The 19,794-nt window shown below is 44.2% G+C and overlaps 1 protein-coding gene across 1 annotated transcript; it reads right to left on the reverse strand.

The window, feature by feature from the left end:
• Positions 1 to 1,623: 1,623 nt before the first annotated feature.
• LOC124104690 (uncharacterized) lies at positions 1,624 to 8,293 on the reverse strand. The gene is given in 1 exon segment (XM_046461756.2): positions 1,624 to 8,293. A coding segment is annotated over 1 exon segment (5,259 nt). The 5' UTR covers positions 7,249 to 8,293; the 3' UTR covers positions 1,624 to 1,989.
• Positions 8,294 to 19,794: the final 11,501 nt, after the last annotated feature.

Genomic DNA, 19,794 nt, shown 5'->3' on the forward strand with positions numbered 1-19,794 from the left:
GGTCATCTAATGCTGGGCCTGGGTCTTGAGGTCCTACATTCCCCCCTTTTTCTTTATCCGGGATATAATCTTATATCCATTGATCTACCTGCTCAGAGTCCGGTATTTGCTCAGCTGATGGTTCAGGGTGCTGTGGGAGTACTTGATATTGCTGCGCGAGTACCATAGTTTGAATTACAGACAATCTTTCTTTTATAAATTGCATTAATTTGTTAAATATGCAGGGCCCAAATGTTAAGATCAGCAGCAATACAATTAAGGGACCGGCTACAGTAGATAATATAGTAGTTAACCAAGGGGAGTTATTAAACCAGCTTTCAAACCAACTTTGGGAGCTTTGCAGAGACCTTTCCCTTGCATCTAGTCTTTCTCTAAGCTTTGTCATAGACTCCCTTACTACCCCTGTGTGATCGGTGTAAAAGCAACAGTTTTCTTTTAAGGCTGTACAAAGTCCTCCCTCCTTCAAGAATAATAGGTCCAGACCTCGTCTATTCTGCAAGACAACTTCTGATAAGGAGGTTAGGGATTTTTCTAAAGCAGTTACAGAGGTTTCTATTGCTCTTAGGTCTTGTTGGATTGCAGCTTCTAGAATCCCTAGCTGTCGGGGGCCCTCAACCAGAGCTGCAGCCCCAGTCCCAATTCCTGCCAATACTCCTGCTCCTAACAAGACTGCCAGGGTAAGGCTGATAGGCTCTCGGGTGTATCGAATCCTGCCCATGAAATGTCCTTCAAATTCCTCTGAGGAATAATAGAATAGTCGTGGGTAGATTCGGACTAACACACAAAAATCAGTGGAGGCATTGAGGATTGCCGTGGAAATACAGGGGGTCAGTCCAATGTTGCAGGCCCAATAAGTTCCGGGGGGACCCCACAAATAGTTATTTTGTGAGCCATTTGTCAGGAGGGTGGTGTTACAGAGAGGTTGATGTGACAGGGGTATATTTCCTACACAGATCCCTTGTCCTGAAACTTCAGTGATGGTGAGTTTATAGCCGGGCAGGGACATACATTTAGGATCAGGGTTTATGTTACTGTTCCAGTCAGACATTATTGCTATTCCTTCATAGTAGGGTGGGCCGAAGGTGAGACAGAGCCAACATTCCCGGGTGCGGTCTGGGTTGGTGGCATTGAGGGCATAAAAGGCTCCTTGAATCAAATCTAACAATCGGTTTTCGGTTTCAGGGAGTGTGGGTTCGGGGGAGTAACTAGAGGTTTGACAGTCTATGGTTACAATTTGAGACATGGGTGGCTCACTGGGAGGTACTTTGGGCGGACTTTTTGATTGTCTGGGAACTGAGGGAGCTCTTTGGTCCCCGAGAACAGGATTAGGTCCTATTGGGCTCATCAAAATTGGGGTTAGAGATAATTTGATTCTGAGAATTACACCGAGATCATCTCCTTTCATAAACCATCTAAGGCCCCATGTTCTCCCAGTGAGCCAGGGATCTAGCTGTTCTTTTCCTTTTTCTGTAAACTGTATCCGTAAGGGCAATGATTTGTCCCCTTGGTAGTAAGATGTAGGGGGGGGATAGCAATCAGAGGGGCGCGTACCATGGGGAGTGAAGTTTTTGAGTATTGTTATGAATTCCTTATCAGAAGAAGGTTTCCAGTGAGCGTCCCCTGTAGTTTCACAGCCCCAGGAGGAGCAAAAGTATGTTTTATAATTTCCACATCTACGTGCTTGGGTTCGGTTTCTCCCTTCTTTGGGACAAACGTAAAAGTCATGTTGACCCAGTCTGCATCTCGTTATGGGGGTAGAACAATAAGTACTGAGGTCATGTGAGTTGCCGGGAATATCCCAAGAGTCTGATTCAGCGGCTAGTTGACAAAAGTCTGGGGTCAAAATAGGCCACCATGTGCCAGGGATGTGGGCTGCTGTAATAGACCAAATTATTTTTCCGGTTTCGGAATACACCTGCCAAGTCAACTTCATGGGGGTATGGGGATTACTACCTAGGACGAGGGGAGTAGCGTAGAGAGCAAGAGTGATTAACAACGTGTAAGTCTTATCTTTAGCGGGTTTTGGGTGCGTTGCAGTTTCCATTCTGGATCCAGAGAGGCGTCTGTGGGCTCCTGCGGATGTGCAGCTTTCACGTGGGAAGCGTGGATCCAAGCGGTGATGCCGTCCACTTTGATTGCAGTGGGAGTGGTCAGCAGGATGGTGTAAGGTCCTTTCCACCGCGGTTCGAGGTTCTTGCTCTGGTGCCTGCGTACCCAGACGGTGTCTCCGACTTTGAAGGGATGTGGCAGCGAGGGGGTTTTGAGTTCCTCCTTGTATGCTGCGGCTAGAGGCTTCCAAACCTCGTTCTGGACCAACTGCAAGGCACGCAAATGAGTCTGCATAGATGGGGTGAGGGAGGCATAAGTTTCAGTTTCATAAAAGTTAACAGCAGGTGGTGGTGCACCGTACAAAATCTCAAATGGGGTTAGCCCCTGTGGGCCTGGGGTGTTTCGGGCCCGGTATAAAGCTAAAGGTAGGAGTTGTACCCAGTCTCTAGTGCCAGTTTCAAGCGTTAATTTAGTTAGAGTCTCCTTGATGGTTCTATTCATCCTTTCTACCTGTCCTGAACTTTGGGGTCTATAAGCACAATGTAATTTCCAATTAATCCCCAATGTATTGGCCACCATCTGACTTACCTGGGAGACAAAGGCAGGCCCGTTATCTGACCCAATGGTCCCGGGTACTCCATACCTGGGAAAGATTTCTTCCAGTAATTTCTTTGCAACCACCTTAGCAGTCTCATGCCGAGTTGGGAATGCCTCGGTCCATCCAGAGAAAGTGTCAACAAAAACCAGAAGATATTTGTAGCCATACATACCAGGTTTAATTTCAGTGAAGTCTATTTCCCAATGGGTTCCGGGCTTATGGCCTTTTACCCGGATCCCTGTTCCAATTTTGATCTTACCAGCATTTACCTGGGCACATGCTTGACAGTTTTCTGCTTCTTGGCGCAGAAGTTGATCCCTGTTTGGAAGATATAAAGTACCTTCCCCACGCTCTAAGAGCTCCTTCATCTTTTTAGCCCCAAGGTGTGTTAGTCTGTGTAGGGACTTTACTAATTGTTTTGAATTTTTGAGGGGCATGATAGTCTTTCCTTGATATTTCCAGACATTTTTCCCGGGGTCATAAGTGGCCCCCAGTTTTTGTATGGCATCTAAATCTTTATCTTCATAGACCCAGTGTTCTTCATGGTCATCATGTGGTGGGTCTGCTCGTTGGGGCAATAGAGTCACTATCAAAAGCTGTGGCCCTAGGGCTGCTTTCTTGGCCGTTTCATCTGCTAATCTGTTCCCTTTGGCCTCTGGAGTATTACCTTTTTGATGACCGGGGCAATGCATGATACTTAACTTTTTAGGCAAGAATAAAGCTTTAAGTAAGGCTAATATTTCAGCCTTATTTTTGATCTCTTTTCCTTCTGAGCTTAGTAGACCCCGGCGTCTGTAAATTTCTCCGTGTATGTGAGCAGTAGCAAAGGCATATCTACTGTCAGTGTACACGTTTAGTTTCTTCCCCTCTGCCAACTTTAACGCTTGAGTCAGCGCTATCAGTTCTGCCCGCTGAGCTGATGTTCCGCCCGGAAGTGCACTCGCCCATATTACCTCAGATTCGGTGGTGACGGCTGCTCCTGCTCGTCGTTCTCCATTGAGCAGATAACTGCTTCCATCTGTGTACCAGACCAGCTCCACATCCTTCATCGGTTGGTCGGTGAGGTCCGGCCGGGTTCCCTGTGTCTCTGCAAGAATCTGCTGACAGTTGTGAGGATCGGCTTTTCCTGGGAGCGGCAGGAGGGTCGCTGGATTCAGCGTCACCATGGGACCAAACTGAATTCGGTCGGTGTCCAATAACAAAGACTGGTAATGGGTGAGTCGGGCATTTGACATCCAGCGATCAGGCGGCTGGCGAATCACAGTTTCGATGGCATGAGGGGTTAACAGGGTTAATGGCTGTCCCAAAGTCAGTTTAGTGGCATCCTTAATCAGCAGAGCCACAGCTGCAATCATCCGGAGGCATGGTGGCCATCCTGCTGCCACTGGATCTAATTTCTTTGACAGGTAGGCTATAGGTCGCCTCCAGGGCCCTAGTTTTTGGGTTAAAACCCCTTTTGCATATCCCCGTTTTTCATCTATAAACAGATCAAAGGGCTTGGTAATGTCCGGTAAGCCCAAAGCAGGGGCTGACAGAAGAGCCAATTTGATGTTATCAAATGCCAATTGATGTTCCTTAGTCCAAGCAAAGGAGTTACCTTGCTTAGTTAGTAGATACAAGGGGGCTGCTATCTCAGCAAACCCAGGAATCCAGAGTCTACAGAAACCTGCGGTCCCCAGGAATTCCCGCAGTTGCTTGGGACTCTGGGGGGTTGGTATACTTGAGATAGTCTCTTTTCTGGCAGTTGTCAACCATCGTTGACCATCATGGAGTTCATAGCCCAGATAGGTAACTTTTGTCTGACAGATTTGGGCCTTCTTTGCTGACGCCCTATACCCTAGTAGCCCCAAAGTTTGCAATAATTTCTCCGTACCTGCCTGGCAATCTTCCTCGGAGGTCGCAGCCAGCAAGATGTCATCTACATATTGGAGCATGATTAGGGAAGGGTGCCTTACACGGAAGTCTGCCAAATCCTGATGCAAAGCCTCATCGAAGAGTGTTGGGCTGTTTTTAAATCCTTGTGGCAGTCTCGTCCAGGTCAGCTGTCCAGAGATTCCCCCTTCTGGATCTTTCCATTCAAATGCGAAGAGAGCCTGACTTTGGGGAGACAGTCTTAGGCAGAAAAAAGCATCTTTCAGATCCAGAACAGTATACCAAGTATGAGTAGGAGGCAAAGTGCTAAGGAGATTGTAAGGATTTGGCACTGTGGGGTGGATATCGCATACCCTCTTGTTAACTTCCCTTAAGTCTTGGACTGGTCTGTAATCATTAGTCCCCGGCTTTTTAACTGGTAGTAGTGGGGTGTTCCAGGGCGATTGGCAAGGTGTTAGGATGCCTTGGTCTAGGAGGCGTTTGATATGCGGCTTGATGCCCTGATAGGCCTCTCTTGACATAGGATATTGTTTGATATTAATGGGAGTAGCAGCGGCCTTCAGATGAATGACTATTGGGGGCCGTTGTTTTGCCAATCCCATTCCTCCGGTTTCAGCCCAGGCCTCCGGGTAGGAACTAAGCCAATAGTCCATGTCTTTCATAGGTACCGAGGGCTTGTCAAAAAGTTTATATTCGTCTTCCAATTTGAAAGTCAATATATGTAATGGAGTCTGGTTTGGCCCCGTGATGGAGACGCCCCCATCTTTAAAATAAATTTGGGCTCTCAATTTAGCCAATAAGTCTCTTCCCAACAGTGGATACGGACAGTCAGGCACGTGTAGGAACGAATGAGAAACCTTACCTGTGGCAAGGTGTACTTCTCTCGTGGTGGTCCACCGGTAGGGTTTACTCCCAGTGGCACCTTGGACCCACGTCGTTTTGTGGCTCATGGGTCCTGGTGTCTGTGTCAGCACTGAGTGTTGGGCTCCGGTATCCACTAGGAAGGTCACAGGTTGCTCCCCTACTTGTAGAGTTACCCGGGGCTCAGGGGGGAGCTCCTGGCCCTGACTCCTCTAATCCTCATCTAATGTTAGCAGTCGGGGAGCCCGGTTGGTATCTCTCCTGGGGTTGGGGGGTCTCTTTGGGCAGTCTTTTACCCAGTGTCCTTTTTCCTTGCAGTAGGCACATTGATCTCGGTCTACACGGGGTCTGCTTTGCTCCCTGTCCCTGTTTACTTTGTTTCCCTGATGTCCTGCCTGAACTACGGTGGCCAATATTTTACTTAGTTCCCTGTTACGCCTTTGTTCTCTTTCCCTTTCTTTTTTGTCTGATTCCTCTCTAAGCTTAAGTTCTCGTTCTTCCTGCATCTTTCTGATCCTGTCCTCTCGTTCTTCTGGAGTTTCTCTTTTGTTATATATCTTTTCGGCTTCCTTCAGTAAGTCTGCCAGAGAAAAATCTTGCAAGTTATCTAGTCTCTGCAATTTAGACCTGATATCTGGGGCGGACTGCCAAATGAAAGCCATAGATACATTTCCTTTTTGGTCCTCGCTATCAGGATCAAAAGGAGTAAACCTCCGATATGCCTCTTTCAATCTTTCTAGAAATGCTGTCGGGGTTTCTGTTGCCCCTTGGGTAGTCTGTCTTACCTGAGCCAAATTAGTGGGTCGTCGCCCTGCTGCATGGAGACCCGCTATGAGTAACTGGCGATAGAGACGTAGGTGGTCCCTACCTGCTTCAGTCGCATGGTCCCAGTTTGGCCGGGTTAAAGGAAAAGCTTCATTAATCAAATTTGGGAGTTGGGTGGGACGCCCATCGTCCCCTGGCACATTTTTGCGAGCTTCCAAAAGAACTTTTTGTTTCTCCTCTGAAGTGAGGAGAATTTGCAGGAGCTGCTGGCAGTCATCCCATGTTGGCTGATGAGTTACTAGGATAGACTCAATCAAAGAGGTTAGAGCTGTAGGGTCTTTAGAAAAGGAAGGGTTATGGGTTTTCCAGTTATAGAGGTCAGAGGCAGAAAAAGGCCAATACTGATATTGGCCATTGGGGCCTCCCGTCTGTCGCAGGGGGAGAACTCTGGAGGTGTCTCCTGAGGCGGTGTGATCCCGGCGTCCCCGGAGCCGTCCCACCATGGGAGAAGGATCCGGGGGAGCATTGGCGACTGGGCCTTCTTGGTTCTCGTCCTCGGAGGATGCTTGATCAGGTTCAGGGGCTTGTAAGGGCTGGGGCTGATAGGGAGGAGGCTCATCAGTCAGCAAGTCAATTAGAGTTGAGTCCTCCGGCGGTAGAACCTTCTTTGGTGTTGTCCCTGTTTTAACTGAGGTCTCAGATTTGTTAAGAACAGGGTAAAGATGAGAGGTTTGGGGAGGGGGAAGTGGAATGAGGGGAGCAGAGGGTTCAAGGGGAGGACGGAGAGGGGGTTTGGGTGGAGAGAAAGGAGCAACCCAAGGGGGGGGGTTGGAGGCTAAGTCCTCCCAGGTAACAATGTAGGGTATCTGGTCAGGGTGTCCATGAGGACCATGGGTGAAGATTCGGGTTTTCACCTGGAAAATAAGATCAGTATTAAAAGTCCCTTCTGCTGGCCAGCTGGTGTTGAATGTTGGCCATTCTGAAGTACAGAGAGTTTTCCATTTTTTCTTTTTGACTGCCACGGACAGGTTGTCTGCCCGATCTTGAACGTCTTGCCAATGATCTAGAGTTAGGCTCAAAGGGGTTGTTAGTGATTGTCCCATGTTACTTTCAGAGAGGAAATAGAGAGACAGACACAATGACACAAAAACGAAACCAAACAGTGAGATCGCTGCGCGGCTTCGGTGGAAACCGAACAAATCAGATGGCCTGGGAGAAGTTTGTACTTCTTTGTCGCCTACAAAAATGGTGTAACCCTCGGAAACACCGGGGGCCCCAAAGAAATGGACCCTTCTGATCCCTGGGACGTCTCCCAGGGTGGCAGGGGAGAAGTCCGAGTTCGTCAACTCCTTCTCAAGCTGCCTCAGAATACTAAATGACAGAACTGCCTCAGAATACTCAGAATACTAAATGACTATGCCTAGGATCATATAGTCTTACAGACGCTGCGCGGAACAAAGAACAGATAACCAACAGGACAACAAGACAGTCAGTTTGAGCTGGCCAGCTTACCTCCCAGTGATGTCGGGTGTCCTCCGGATAGGGACCGGGATCGGAACCGGAACCGGGATCTTGGATCTCGGTGGAACCTCCACAATGAAATATCCACAGATCCCAAACCCGGAATGAACCACACGAGACACTGGCTGCAAAAAGCAGGAGGCGTTTATTCTCACACAGGCGCCTGCGGGTGCACAGCAAAACCTCAGCCAGAGCTTCGATGAGCTGGCACACCGAGCTTTGGGGTATAGATCTTTTATAGGGAACAGGTGGGTTAGGTCTTAGCTTAGCACAGCAACAGCCTTCCTATTGGTCCCTCTGAATTCAGCAGTTGAGTCACCTAGGGGGGTAAACTTGTTTTTCAACTTTTTGTTCTCAGAAAAACCATAAAATTGCATTCTGTCCTTTCAGTTCCTGTTTTTAAACCTAGTTCTCAAGTTTAACCAGTAGGACTGTCTAAAAGGAACATCTTGTGATAGGGGGCCCGTTAGGGTTATCTACATGGAACATCTTGTGGTAACATTGTGCAACACCTGAGGTGCTACATGCTGCTGGAGGGGTTTTGACATGGGGGTTGGGTGAGGATGTGTCTTGCAGCTTTGAGGCCTAGGGGTTTGGTCATCTAATGCTGGGCCTGGGTCTTGAGGTCCTACACCACCCTCCTGGGGTAGGGCCTGAACCCTACTGTAACTTTTCCAGCCTCATCTCTCTTAAACTTGGCCCTATCTTCTCACTTTGTCTTCCAACAGGAATCCTACTTCAATCTGGATGGAGTCTTCTGGGAGCTTAGATGAGGAAAGCCAGGAGCCAGAGTCTTCAGATGCCAGGAGAGCATGATCTATTCAGCATAGCTTGGTGGCTGACTATCTCTTGCCTCTCCTGCATTGAGCACATTTCAGGATTTTCAATTAATTGACAAGGACAAGGTCCTTCTGATAGAGTTCTAGCTATTAAATGTATAAAGGAAGAATGGTTTTAGAAAAATCCCATTTTGGAACACACAATGAAACAAAGGGTTTATTCTAGGCAATGATCAATGACCATTCGAAGCATTAGGTAAAATTCTGATGGGAAAATTTATAATGGATGGATTAAGTTGACAGCCTGATTTGATTAATTAATCTTAAAGATATTTGTGGAAAGACAGCCAGACATTCTGGGACTTCTGATATGATTTAATGGGTACTTTATAGCCCTCCCACTATGAGGTATCCTTTAAAATATCTGAGGTGAACCAAGTCTTTAGAGATAAATACTAGTTTACCTAATAATGAGGAATAAATGAATTTGTTAAATGACATCATGTGGACTCAGACAAATCTAGATTGTGAGATTCCACCACAGGATGAACAAACCAGGTTTTTCAAAAAATAGATGATTTTAAAAAAATAATTTAGTCATCATAAATATAATATAGGCTTAAGGCTACATCAATGGGTAAAAGTACTTAATAAAAACCAAGTTGTTAAACATTGGTATTATTACTATGACTATAGCTCTACATCTTAGTTCAGATGTTTATTGGTAAGATAAACTCTCTCTCTCTCTCTCTCTCTCTATATATATATATATATATATGTGTGTGTGTGTGTGTGTGTGTGTGTGTATGTAACATGCATATATAATATGTCTACATATATTATTTTCAAAACCTATGTATAGAATATTTAAAGAACCTTAGACATAAAATGTGAGGAAAATACAATTTCATAAGGGTCAGGAAGAAGCTACAACAAATAGCCCAAATCATCAAGCAAAACTGAAAGTAGAACCAGATTTTGATATCTTGTTCTTAAAACTTTATTACACTATTAAAACACCTGATCACAGATTTTCCAAAGTCAGTTCTACAGAACCATATGTAATTACTCTAAATAGTATGAGAATGTTATGTGTTTCTATAGAATCACACATATGCTGAAAAATTAACGAACATATGTTTGTACATACACATACCTTGTAACCATGTTAAATAGTAATGCTTCTAATTTTTCTCTCTCTCAGGTAAAATCTTACATAGTAAAATATTGGCTATTGGACATTCATGGGAAATAAATTCATTTGGATACATGAGGAGTTTCCAAAAAAATTAACATTTGACCTGTTTATTTGCTTATTTTAGTTTTTGCTTTTCTAGGTGGGAATCTTTCTAAAATATCCTTCACTCTTCTCCAGAAAGGGAACACCAGACAATTCCCTGATCCCTTAGGGCTATCATGAACAAGCCAATATGAGGATATGATAGGTGCCCTTGGAGTTTGAGGTATCTGAGGTGTTAACTGTTCTCCAGTCCATGAAGTGACCTCTGCCCACCGTGCTCTTGGAATACTTATTTCTACATTTTTAGTTTTCCTTTCTACTCCTGAGTTCAACTTACATCTGTACTAACTACTTGGCTGCCCTCTTCAATTGCTGCTTCCAATTATTCTTATAACCAGATAATCCAACTCACTGATATGTGGGCAAGATAAAGGGGCCAGACTGAGACCTAAGAAAGGTAAAGGGCAGGACCTCGAGTGCCTGGACTTCATGAACTTTCTTTTGCTGCTATAGGGTGTTTTTTGTTGCCTTTCAGGTTCTTAGCTATGTTTCCCATTAGCAAAACAGGCTTCCAAAAAATGATTGTTCAGAAACACAAGATAAAAATGTATCCCTGGAGTGTACTTGAGTTGGAGGTTCCCATTAACTCCATTTAGGGAAAATATGATTTAGTACCCACGGACAGGTAGCTACTGCTTCTTGAATTCACAATGAACCTCAGTACTATCATTATGCTAAGATCCCAAATTTAGATTACAAATCGACTTTTAAAAGCAAAAACAATTGAGTTGATATCTTTTTTTAGATCCTATTTAAACAAAGTCATTATATATACCAGATCCTTGAAAAATTCAAGTTTACAAACATTGTGTTGAGGGCTTCTTCATGTACAAATGCCTGGCAGTAATGTATGCATTTAATATTCCTGAATGATTTTTGTTAGAGTCTGTAAACAAGTCAAAATAACACCTGGCATTTAGCCAGGGGAATGTTAAGAGTTCGTAAACAAGTCTGGATGGTGCCTGGCAAAATGCCAGAGGGAGTGGTTTGAGAAGTAACAAAAACAAGCCATTAAGTGTGGAGATTCCTTATTGGTTGACTGATGTATCTAGTTTATGCTAATTAGATAAGCTCTGTGGAATGTATAAATACTGCTCCTGTCCTGCAATAAACGGCTCCCTCTCCTGCTGTATCAACGTACACAAGTTATTCCTCACCCCCCCCCCCCGTTATTTTGCTGCAGCCGTACTCGGCAGATTTTCTGATTGAAGAGAATTTTCTTGGCCCAATTGAAGCAGTTCTTGGATCCAGTTAGGGTAGGCCCATGAGGCTGATTTTTATGAAGTACTTGATGGAAGTGTATTATTCTAAACCTCTCACCTAAATGAATCCCATCCCCCTCACACTGCCTTCCTCATTATATGAATCAACATAGGTCGCCAGTATGATACCTACCACATGATGTCTCCAGCCCCAATCTCTTTCAATTATATCTTGAATGCCCTCAGTCATACAGACTACATAAATAGTAAGTGCTTGGAAACAACCATCAGAGCTCTTCGGATCCTCTCTATAATATCCACCAGTGATTTCCATGACATCAGAGTTTCATGTTCTTTCCAATTAAAATGGGCTTATTTTGCTCCTTGCAACTGGAAGTGGAGTGTCTGTGATTCTAGTGTGTGCATAGAGAATGGATGCTTGGCTTAAGAGCACCAGTTTGGTAATCTCTAAGCTTTTTTGAGCCCAGCAGCCCCAGTACACAGAGAATCATGAGTACATTACTACAGGAACAAAGCATTTCCATCTAAAAAGAAACATCCATTAGTACATCCTCCGCCATTCTCTCCTCTTCACAAGAAAATCACAGGAAGAAGCTGAGTTGATTTAATGAGGCTAAAATCCCTCTTAATCATGGTGAATAACCTAGCTGCTATTATTATTTGAGCCAAACAAATTTATAATTACCACTATTCAGAAGTTCTTTTTCTCTTAAGATGACAAATAACTTTATGGTTTTGAACAGGTCCTGACCTAGGAAAACAGAAATTCCCAAAGCATATCTTGTGCATCGTTGCCTTGCCTCTGGGATATTCTACATTTATTCATATTTTAATAAAATATCAGTGGGGATGAGTTATGAAAATGTGAAAACAGCAAAGGAATAGTCCCTTTATTTCAATTTCTAGAAGAAATTGTGGGCTCCCACTTACCTCTTCTACATACACCATATAAAACTTAATGAATTTACTCTTAAACTCTTGAGAAAATTAAAGTGATAGATTGATTGGATCTGTGTCACTTCTTTTAGAAGCAAAAGTTTTACCCCAGTGGAATCCATTGCCAGAATACTGACCACTCAGAATACCTGAACAGTAATGAAGGAAAAAGAAAGGAAGGAAAGCATTTAAAGCATCCAAGATAAATTAAAAATGATATAAACTATGATCCAAATAAAAGTACTTGAAAGTCAATGGAATTAGGGAAAAATAAAATGCATATGTAAGAGAGAGCCCAAATAAGAAACCAGAAGATACAAGAACAGCAACAATGAAAGCATATGACTATTTTTTCCAACAACTAAAAAGAGAAAGGCAATCATGAGCCTCCTGAACACAGGACAACAGCCAGTTAAGAGAAAGCCATGGTTCAATGATGAAGCGAAAAGTTACTGTGGCATGATGATATAAGAAAAGAAAATCTCATTGCATTGCTTTCTTTGAGGTAATGACACTGAAATTAGACAGGAAAAAAATGGAACCATTTCCTCTCAGCCCCCAGGGTGAAAAAAATTGCATACTATAAACTATAAATACATGCAACTAGTTTTTAGTTTTTCAAGAAGCAACCTATGAAGAAAATGTGAAAGACTTAATTATGATTTTAGAACAATACATCAGTGTTATCGAGGGATCACTGTTTTCTCCCTATCAAAACAAAGTAGCAGTAATCATCTTGGGCTTAGAAATTATATTTTATGAAAAATAATGCATTTTTAACATTGTAATTACCTCAGCTCAGAATAGTTTTCTTAGACTTGAGCATCAGAATTGGGGGAGACTTGCTGGCCTCCTCCCTGAGTTTCTGGCTCAGCGGGTGTGGAATGGGGCAGGTGGTTGGTGGGGGTGAGATTGAGTGACCAGGTGGTCTCATCTCACCTCACTTATTGGACAAGATGCAGATGCAGGAGAAATCATTGATTCCTTGAGAAGTTCTGTCTCTCCCATATTCCTCAACCCATCTTCCTCCTGCCTTCCCCCCTCTCCCTCTCTCTCCACGCCCACTTCCCTCTTCAGTTATACTCAGCTGATCCATATGCTAAGTGCAAAGGTTTGCACCTCCACTGTATTTTCATATTATACAGTGAGGAGTCAAGCTAACTGCCCATCACTGCAGCATTAGAAACAGAGGCTTAGGAACCTGGCTCAATGGTGCATGCCTGTAATCCCAGTGACTCAGGAGACTGAAGCAGAAGGATCTCAGGTTCAAAGCCAGCCTTAGCAACTTAGTGAGGCTCTGTCTCAAAATCAAATTTAAAAAAAAAATAAAAAAGGACTGGGGATATGACTTAGTGGTTGTGTACCTCTGGATTCAATCCCTGATACCAAAAATAAATGAATAAATAAAGAGGGACTTAACTATATTATTTATGTTCCAGAGCAATCTAACAAGGCATGTGAAAGAGCAATTGATATATTGGGGTAGGAAAACAGTGGTATGAATGAGCCAAGTTTTCATCTGTTGAAGTAGGAAGTCAGTACATAATATTTAAAGTTGACCAAAGGAAGCGGCACCCGCTGAATACCTGCAGGCATAATATAAAACTCCCTAAGAACTGAAATCTGGGATTTTGAAGAGAGGCAGGGCCTCAGGGCTGAGAAGAGGTGGGGTAAGGATCTATCTTTAAGATCACCTTGGGCAGTGACTAGTGGCCTAGAGATGAAGGGGAGGGGGAGGGCTTATTTGTCCTATTGTAACTGTCACTGCCTTGTGAATGTATTTTATAAAGCTGTTACTTCCATGATAACTAACTAAATAAAAAATAAAATAAAGAGGGACTTAACTATATTATTTATGTCTTCTATTTATTTATTTTTTAAATTTAAATAAGACAGTTTAGGTGAACCCAGTGGTGTAGTTTATTCGTGGGATCCTGAAAGGGACATCCCTTTTTCTGGAGACCCAGGGGATGAAACAGTGACTCCCTAAGTGCTAATATGGCTGCTTCCCTAGTGTAGCAGCCAGTCAGCCACCTGTGCCTGTTCTGCAGTTCCCCTGGCCCCTGTTTCCCAGCATGAAGGAAAGGCCCCCTTCACACCCCATCCATCCATTCCACCAAGGGAAACCAGCTCTGGCCGTCAGCCGTGGGTGGCCTCACTTGTAAATAGTTCCCAGCTTTTCTAGACTGCCCAGCATGGCCTGGTCCTTTTAGCTTGACTGTCCTGTCCTTTTTAAAAACTTCGAACAAGAACTGTAGGGAATGAACAAGAAGCCATGTGAGAAAAATTCCCCTACATCTCACAAGATTCAGGCCCACTTTGATTTCTCTACTGGATTATAAATTTCCTGCCCACAGAGTCAGTTGATTCAGCCTCCTGAACTTCAAGAATTAATTAAGCCTCAGAGATATTGGATGAGTATCCAAAATGCAAAGCAAATTTCCAAACAAAAAGAATAAAGCCAACCCAGCAATGCTGACCCCCAGGCCCCTCCTGTTCTTAGTGATTTCCACTTCTCAAGGTCAGTGGTGAGGTTCACCACTCCAGGAGGTGCAGGGGCTAGATTTTCAGCTACCTGAACTTTATACTAACTGAAACCTGCAGCTAAGACAGTGACATTTATTCTAGCCACAGCCTGAAGGGGTCTGTTAATGAAAGGATGAAAGAAACTGAAGTTAAAGACCAGGCATTGTAAAGCTTCTAAGCTGCAAAGCCTGAGTTAAAATGTAAAAGACCAGGTATTGTTAAGTTCCTATGCTACACTCAAAACCTGAAATTCCTATAGCTGTTAGGACAATTCACGGAACTGCCCAGTAGATATTCCCCCTGACCATTTAGTTGTTAAATAACCTGGGCCCTGTGCAGTTTGGCACGTAGGCATTCAGGGCCCAAACCAATCAGTTTGAATGTACCCCCCTTCTTAGGACTGACCTATCACCCCCGCCCAACCTGTTCCTGCCAATGAATGTACTAATCATGTTCGAGAGTTGTAGTTTGATTTTCCCGCGGTGTATGGTGATTTGTTGAAGGGGACTGTGATGTATGTAAAGTCCCTGCCCTCCCTAAAAAAATGTATATAAACCCTGTTCAAGTTGTTCTCGGGGCTCTGGGCTACTCTCCCTCCTTTGAGCACAGTGCCCCAGCATGCTGGATCTTCAATAAACCCCCTTTTGCTGTTGCATGAGTCAGTCTCTTGGTGGTCTCTTCCTCCGTTGTTCGCTGGTCCCTTACATTGGGAGCAAGTGGAATTCAGAATTTCAGGGCAGGTGGGCCCAGAGGATGCTGGGCCCAACACTACTCACTCAGCATGCCACACTGTTTGGGGGCTCAGAATCTGGGCAGACAGCCCTAAGTTTAAATTTCTGCCTGTCACTTTTGAGGAATGAGATTCTGGGCAGGTCACATAGCCTCTCTGAGTCTTATTTTCCCCCATCCATAAAATGGTGGCTATTAGTAGCATCTATTTCATGAATTTGTTATGAGGATTAAATGGTATGATGTTTATATATACATAGGAAGTGCCTGATGTATATTCATTAATGTTAGCTTTTAATATCAAGTATGCTATTTTTTTCTTACAATGGATATTCCAACTAATCATATTAGCTAAATTGTCCTAGAGAGAAAAGTGAAGCCATAAACTACTGTTCAGAGTTGAGTCCCAGAATTGACCCCTTCTGTGGGAAAAGCACTTCAGTGCAGATGGTTTGGAAGGAGCACTTTGACACTTGGATCACCCTCAACTTTTCTGTCCATAATCACAAGCAACTTCCCATGGGTCATAGAAAGGACAAACTAAATGAAAAGCGAGGACCAACTCTTGCAAAAGCCAGAAGCTGTCTCGCTGTGTTGAAGGCCCTTTGAAGGGTTAACCATGCTGGGGGCAGAGCAAAGCAGGCGACAGCTTCCCAAGCAGCTATTTTTATCTTGTGTTTTGAGCATCTGACTCAAGCTGGGTAAAAGGGTTTATTTTCTCACTTGGAAAGTTTTCAAAACACCAAAAGGATTTGGTTAAGAGGGGAAAAATACCCATTCCAGCCAAATCTTTTTCAGTGGTCAAAAAAAAAAAAAAAAAAAAGAGAGACCAGCAAAAAATTAATCACGAATCTGCTTCGGGCAATATATGGACCATTCAAGGGAAGTTGTCATTTGTTTATCAGTGGCAGACAGAAGCTTCCTGCAACCAACAGCAGCTGACACCCTGCAAAAGGACATCTTTTCATTTTCCTGAAGAGTAGTGAAAAATTTAAGGCAAAGCAAATGACAAAATGTTCGACTCCATTTATCTGTCTCTTGGCTATTTTTACTCCTGTGCCATGCAAATGCCTCCCAGGCTTCCCTGACAACATTTTACTTTTTATTCTGGTTCTGCTTAGCAGCCAAGCACAAGTGTCATCATTTCCATGTTTTAGATGGAAAAGCTGAGACCCTGAAACCTAAGTGATGTGAACGCAGCGGGGCCACGCAGAGTTGGAGAGAGCTCCTCTGTTGACTTAAAACTACCCCCAGTCCCAAGGCCGGGACAAATGGCCATTAGGGAAATGGGAAGGAATACCAATTCTGTGAATGCCAACCTGGAGCAGGTGCCGCAGTCTGGCTGGGCACAATCAGGAGCCACTTGTCAAAAGAAATTAACTTTATTTTTAGAACCACACACGCCAAACAAAACAGCCTCTCAGGAAAAACCCTCAGAGCCTCAACTGCCACCACCGGCTTTCCACAAGCCTCTCTCTCCCACACAAGCTTCTCTCCCCCTCCCACAATCCTCCTGCTCTTGAGGCCGATTGGCTGGGTCACGTGGGTGGAGCCAAAAAATTCCCCCAATGAGCAGCTCCGTGGTCTGAAAGGGCAGGGAAACAGCCCAATGAGCATCACCGCAGAGGAGCAAATCAGCTAGATGTTGCTGGGGCCGCTGTGAGCCAATCATCAGCCGGCAGCTGGAAGTTTGCTGGCAGCTGGAAGTTTGCTGGGGCCCCTTCGGCTGTGGCTCTCAACAAGCAGGGAAAAACAGCAACTGCAGTGACCTAGAAAAATGTAGGCCCTAATTGCTCTTTTTTTCTCCAGTGAAGAACTTGTATATCAATGAAGGATTTTGTTCCCTTATCCGAGAATAAGGTATGAGATCCCATGCTTATAGGTGAAGTTTACTCTCCATAAATCTATTTTACATATTCATAATTCTGGATAGATTTTTCCAGAATACTTCTGCCAGGTTATCTATAGTTCTTTCTTCATCTAGAGTGACCATAATTATTTTGCTAACATGCTTGAACCCTTCATTCATTCTGGGACTCTGCTGTGACTACAGAACCCAACCAGAACAACAGGAGAGGAGGAAAAGTTTATTTTAGGGCTCATGGTTTCAGAGGTCTCATACTACTCCATAGGCAGTAGACTCCATTCCTTGAGGCTCAAGGTGGGGCTGAACGTCATGGTGGAAGAGTGGATGGAAGAAGCTCACCTAATGATCAGAGAGTGGGAGAGAGAGAGAGATACAAAATATATACCCAACGCCACGCCCCCAATAACCCACCTCTTCCAGCCACAACCCACCTGCCTTCATTTACCATCCAATTAATCCCATCAGATGATTAATTCACTGATTGGGTAAAGGCTCCTTCTTGCAATGTCTCACATGTGAGCTTTTGGGGGACACCTCACATTCAAACCATAACAAACTCTACGGTGGGGCATAAGGCTGGAACCTGGGGACACAAAGGTGAATGAGTCTCTATTCCTAGCATCAAGGGGTTCAGAGCCTACCAGGGGAACTGATATGTCAACAAGCAGGTGGATCTGTAAAGAAATACCCTGTGAACTATGGAAATAGTCTCCTGAGATGGGAGTGGAAAGGGGTTCTTCTCTTCCGGGCACCTCTTTCCTGGGTACCCTGGGTCTCCTCCTTTCAATGCCTCATCTCTTTCCTTCCTCCTCTGCCCAGGCCTGCTTTGGTGTTGGAATTTCCCCTAACATCTCCCTCACTGCACTTCAAAGCAGACCCACAATCCCTAAGTTATTATTCCAGCCTACAGAGGCCAGGTTCGTGCATATAATACAGATTTTTCCAGATTGCTCATGAGCAGTTCTTTTATAAAGTAAATCATGCTTTTTTTTTTTTCCAAGCAAAGCAACATTAAATTCTTTCTTTCTCTTTTCCCGGAGCACATTTCAAAGATTATAATCTACCAAGAATACTAAAATGAGTGAGGATCCCTGGGCCTAGCTTGGTACTAATTTTTATTCATCTGATTTATCGAGTTGATAGGTGAGGCAATGTTCTCCTCATCTCTGCATTGAGGATATGCTGACAGCTCCATCCATCAAGCAACTTGTCAGAGCACAATGCTTCACAGAAGCTGTTATACAAAGGTCCACTGGTTAACACTTCTAGGAGACGAGAAAGAAGAAAGTTAACCTTAGTGCCCAGAGAAAAATATTTCACTCACCCAGCACAGAAATGCATATAGCAATAAGGTCTTCAGACAGAGGTGTAAGAATTTAATTTCTGCTTCTTTTATTATCTTGAAATTAATCTTTGTTTGAAATAAATTGATACATAAACAGCCAACAATGGCCATCTCATGGAAAGGAGGATTCTCTTCATTAGCAAATTTGAAGATCCTAATGTCTATAAGCACAGGGCAGAGAAAAACAAAGAGGACTTAATCCCAGTCCACAGTTAGGCTGCTCCACTGATGAGCTGGATTGTGGTGAGAGGCCTTTTGCAATTGGGATCACAAGCAAAGGGCAATGGACACAGTCACATTACCAGTTCAGTTGGTGATCATTTTATGGTATCTTAAAGAATTTTAGGAACATGTAAAACATCTAAAGGGAATATTTTAGCTGCCAGGTTTAGTATTTTTTTTTCTTTCCTTTCAACTCCTTCAGTACCTTTCAACAGTTGTAGATCTTTCAGAGTCCTGGATCATTCAAGTTCCTGAGGACAGAAAAGAGGTTCCCTTAGGGCATAAGAGAGACCCTAAGATGGCCTCTTCTGAAGATAACAAGAGCGTGTCCAGTGCTCCCTGACACTGGCCATGTTTTGGCCTGGAGAATAGCTGCAAGAATGGAGCCACTTCAAGAACAATACAAAAGGGACCTCAGCAGCAGGTGGCACTGCCATCTTTGGCAATTTGAACTTGGTGCCACTTTCTAATAATGGCCCATATTCATCGCTCTAAGTTAAATGTTGTAATTGCATTTGATTGCCTTCCCTGCCCTCCTTTGACTTCACGGAGTCATTCTGTGCTGTGTCATGCAACTGTGCTGTGGCAGGAGACTCAAAAGAAGCTGAAACTCTGTGTCTGGCTGCCAGTTAATTTGCCATCTGAGGCAGGCTGTCCTGCCCAGGAACCCCAGTGGGAGTGGCAGAGGGGAGGGCCTATTCAGAGGCATCCACACTTTTGGGTGATGAGGGAGGCGTAGCTATGGATAAATCTATGTCTCTCAAAGTATTTGAGGGCTCCTCTCCAAATGAACCCCATTCCACCCCTATCCCATGGGAGGCAGGTGTCTATGTGGAGATGCATCTCCCCTACCTCCTCCTGCGAAGGCTCTAGATGTTCCTGCTGCATTGCTAAGTACATATTCACCTCTTTCCAATTACTCGAGGTGTTTATGTTCTATCACCAGGTCTTTCTGCAGGGCAGAATGCATGTCAGTTTCATAGACCTTCTAGAAGAGAAGATAAACTTCTACCTGTGGCTGGGCTAGCTTGTATGGTGCAGGAAGATGATCACAGATAAACTATACTGCCCAAAGGCACATGTACTCCCTAAAGTGAACCTCTCAGCTTTCTCTACTGGATTAGGGGTTGAAGTGGGAGCCAGGGGAATGCTGTGGTTTAGCTTTTAAATGTCCCCCACGGGCTCGTGTGTTGGAGTCTGT

This window comes from Marmota monax, unplaced genomic scaffold (genome assembly GCF_021218885.2).
Source record: "Marmota monax isolate L192 unplaced genomic scaffold, Marmota_monax_Labrador192_F-V1.1 WCK01_AAM20220418_F8-fsc00001, whole genome shotgun sequence".
Classification (NCBI taxonomy): Eukaryota; Metazoa; Chordata; class Mammalia; order Rodentia; family Sciuridae; genus Marmota; species Marmota monax.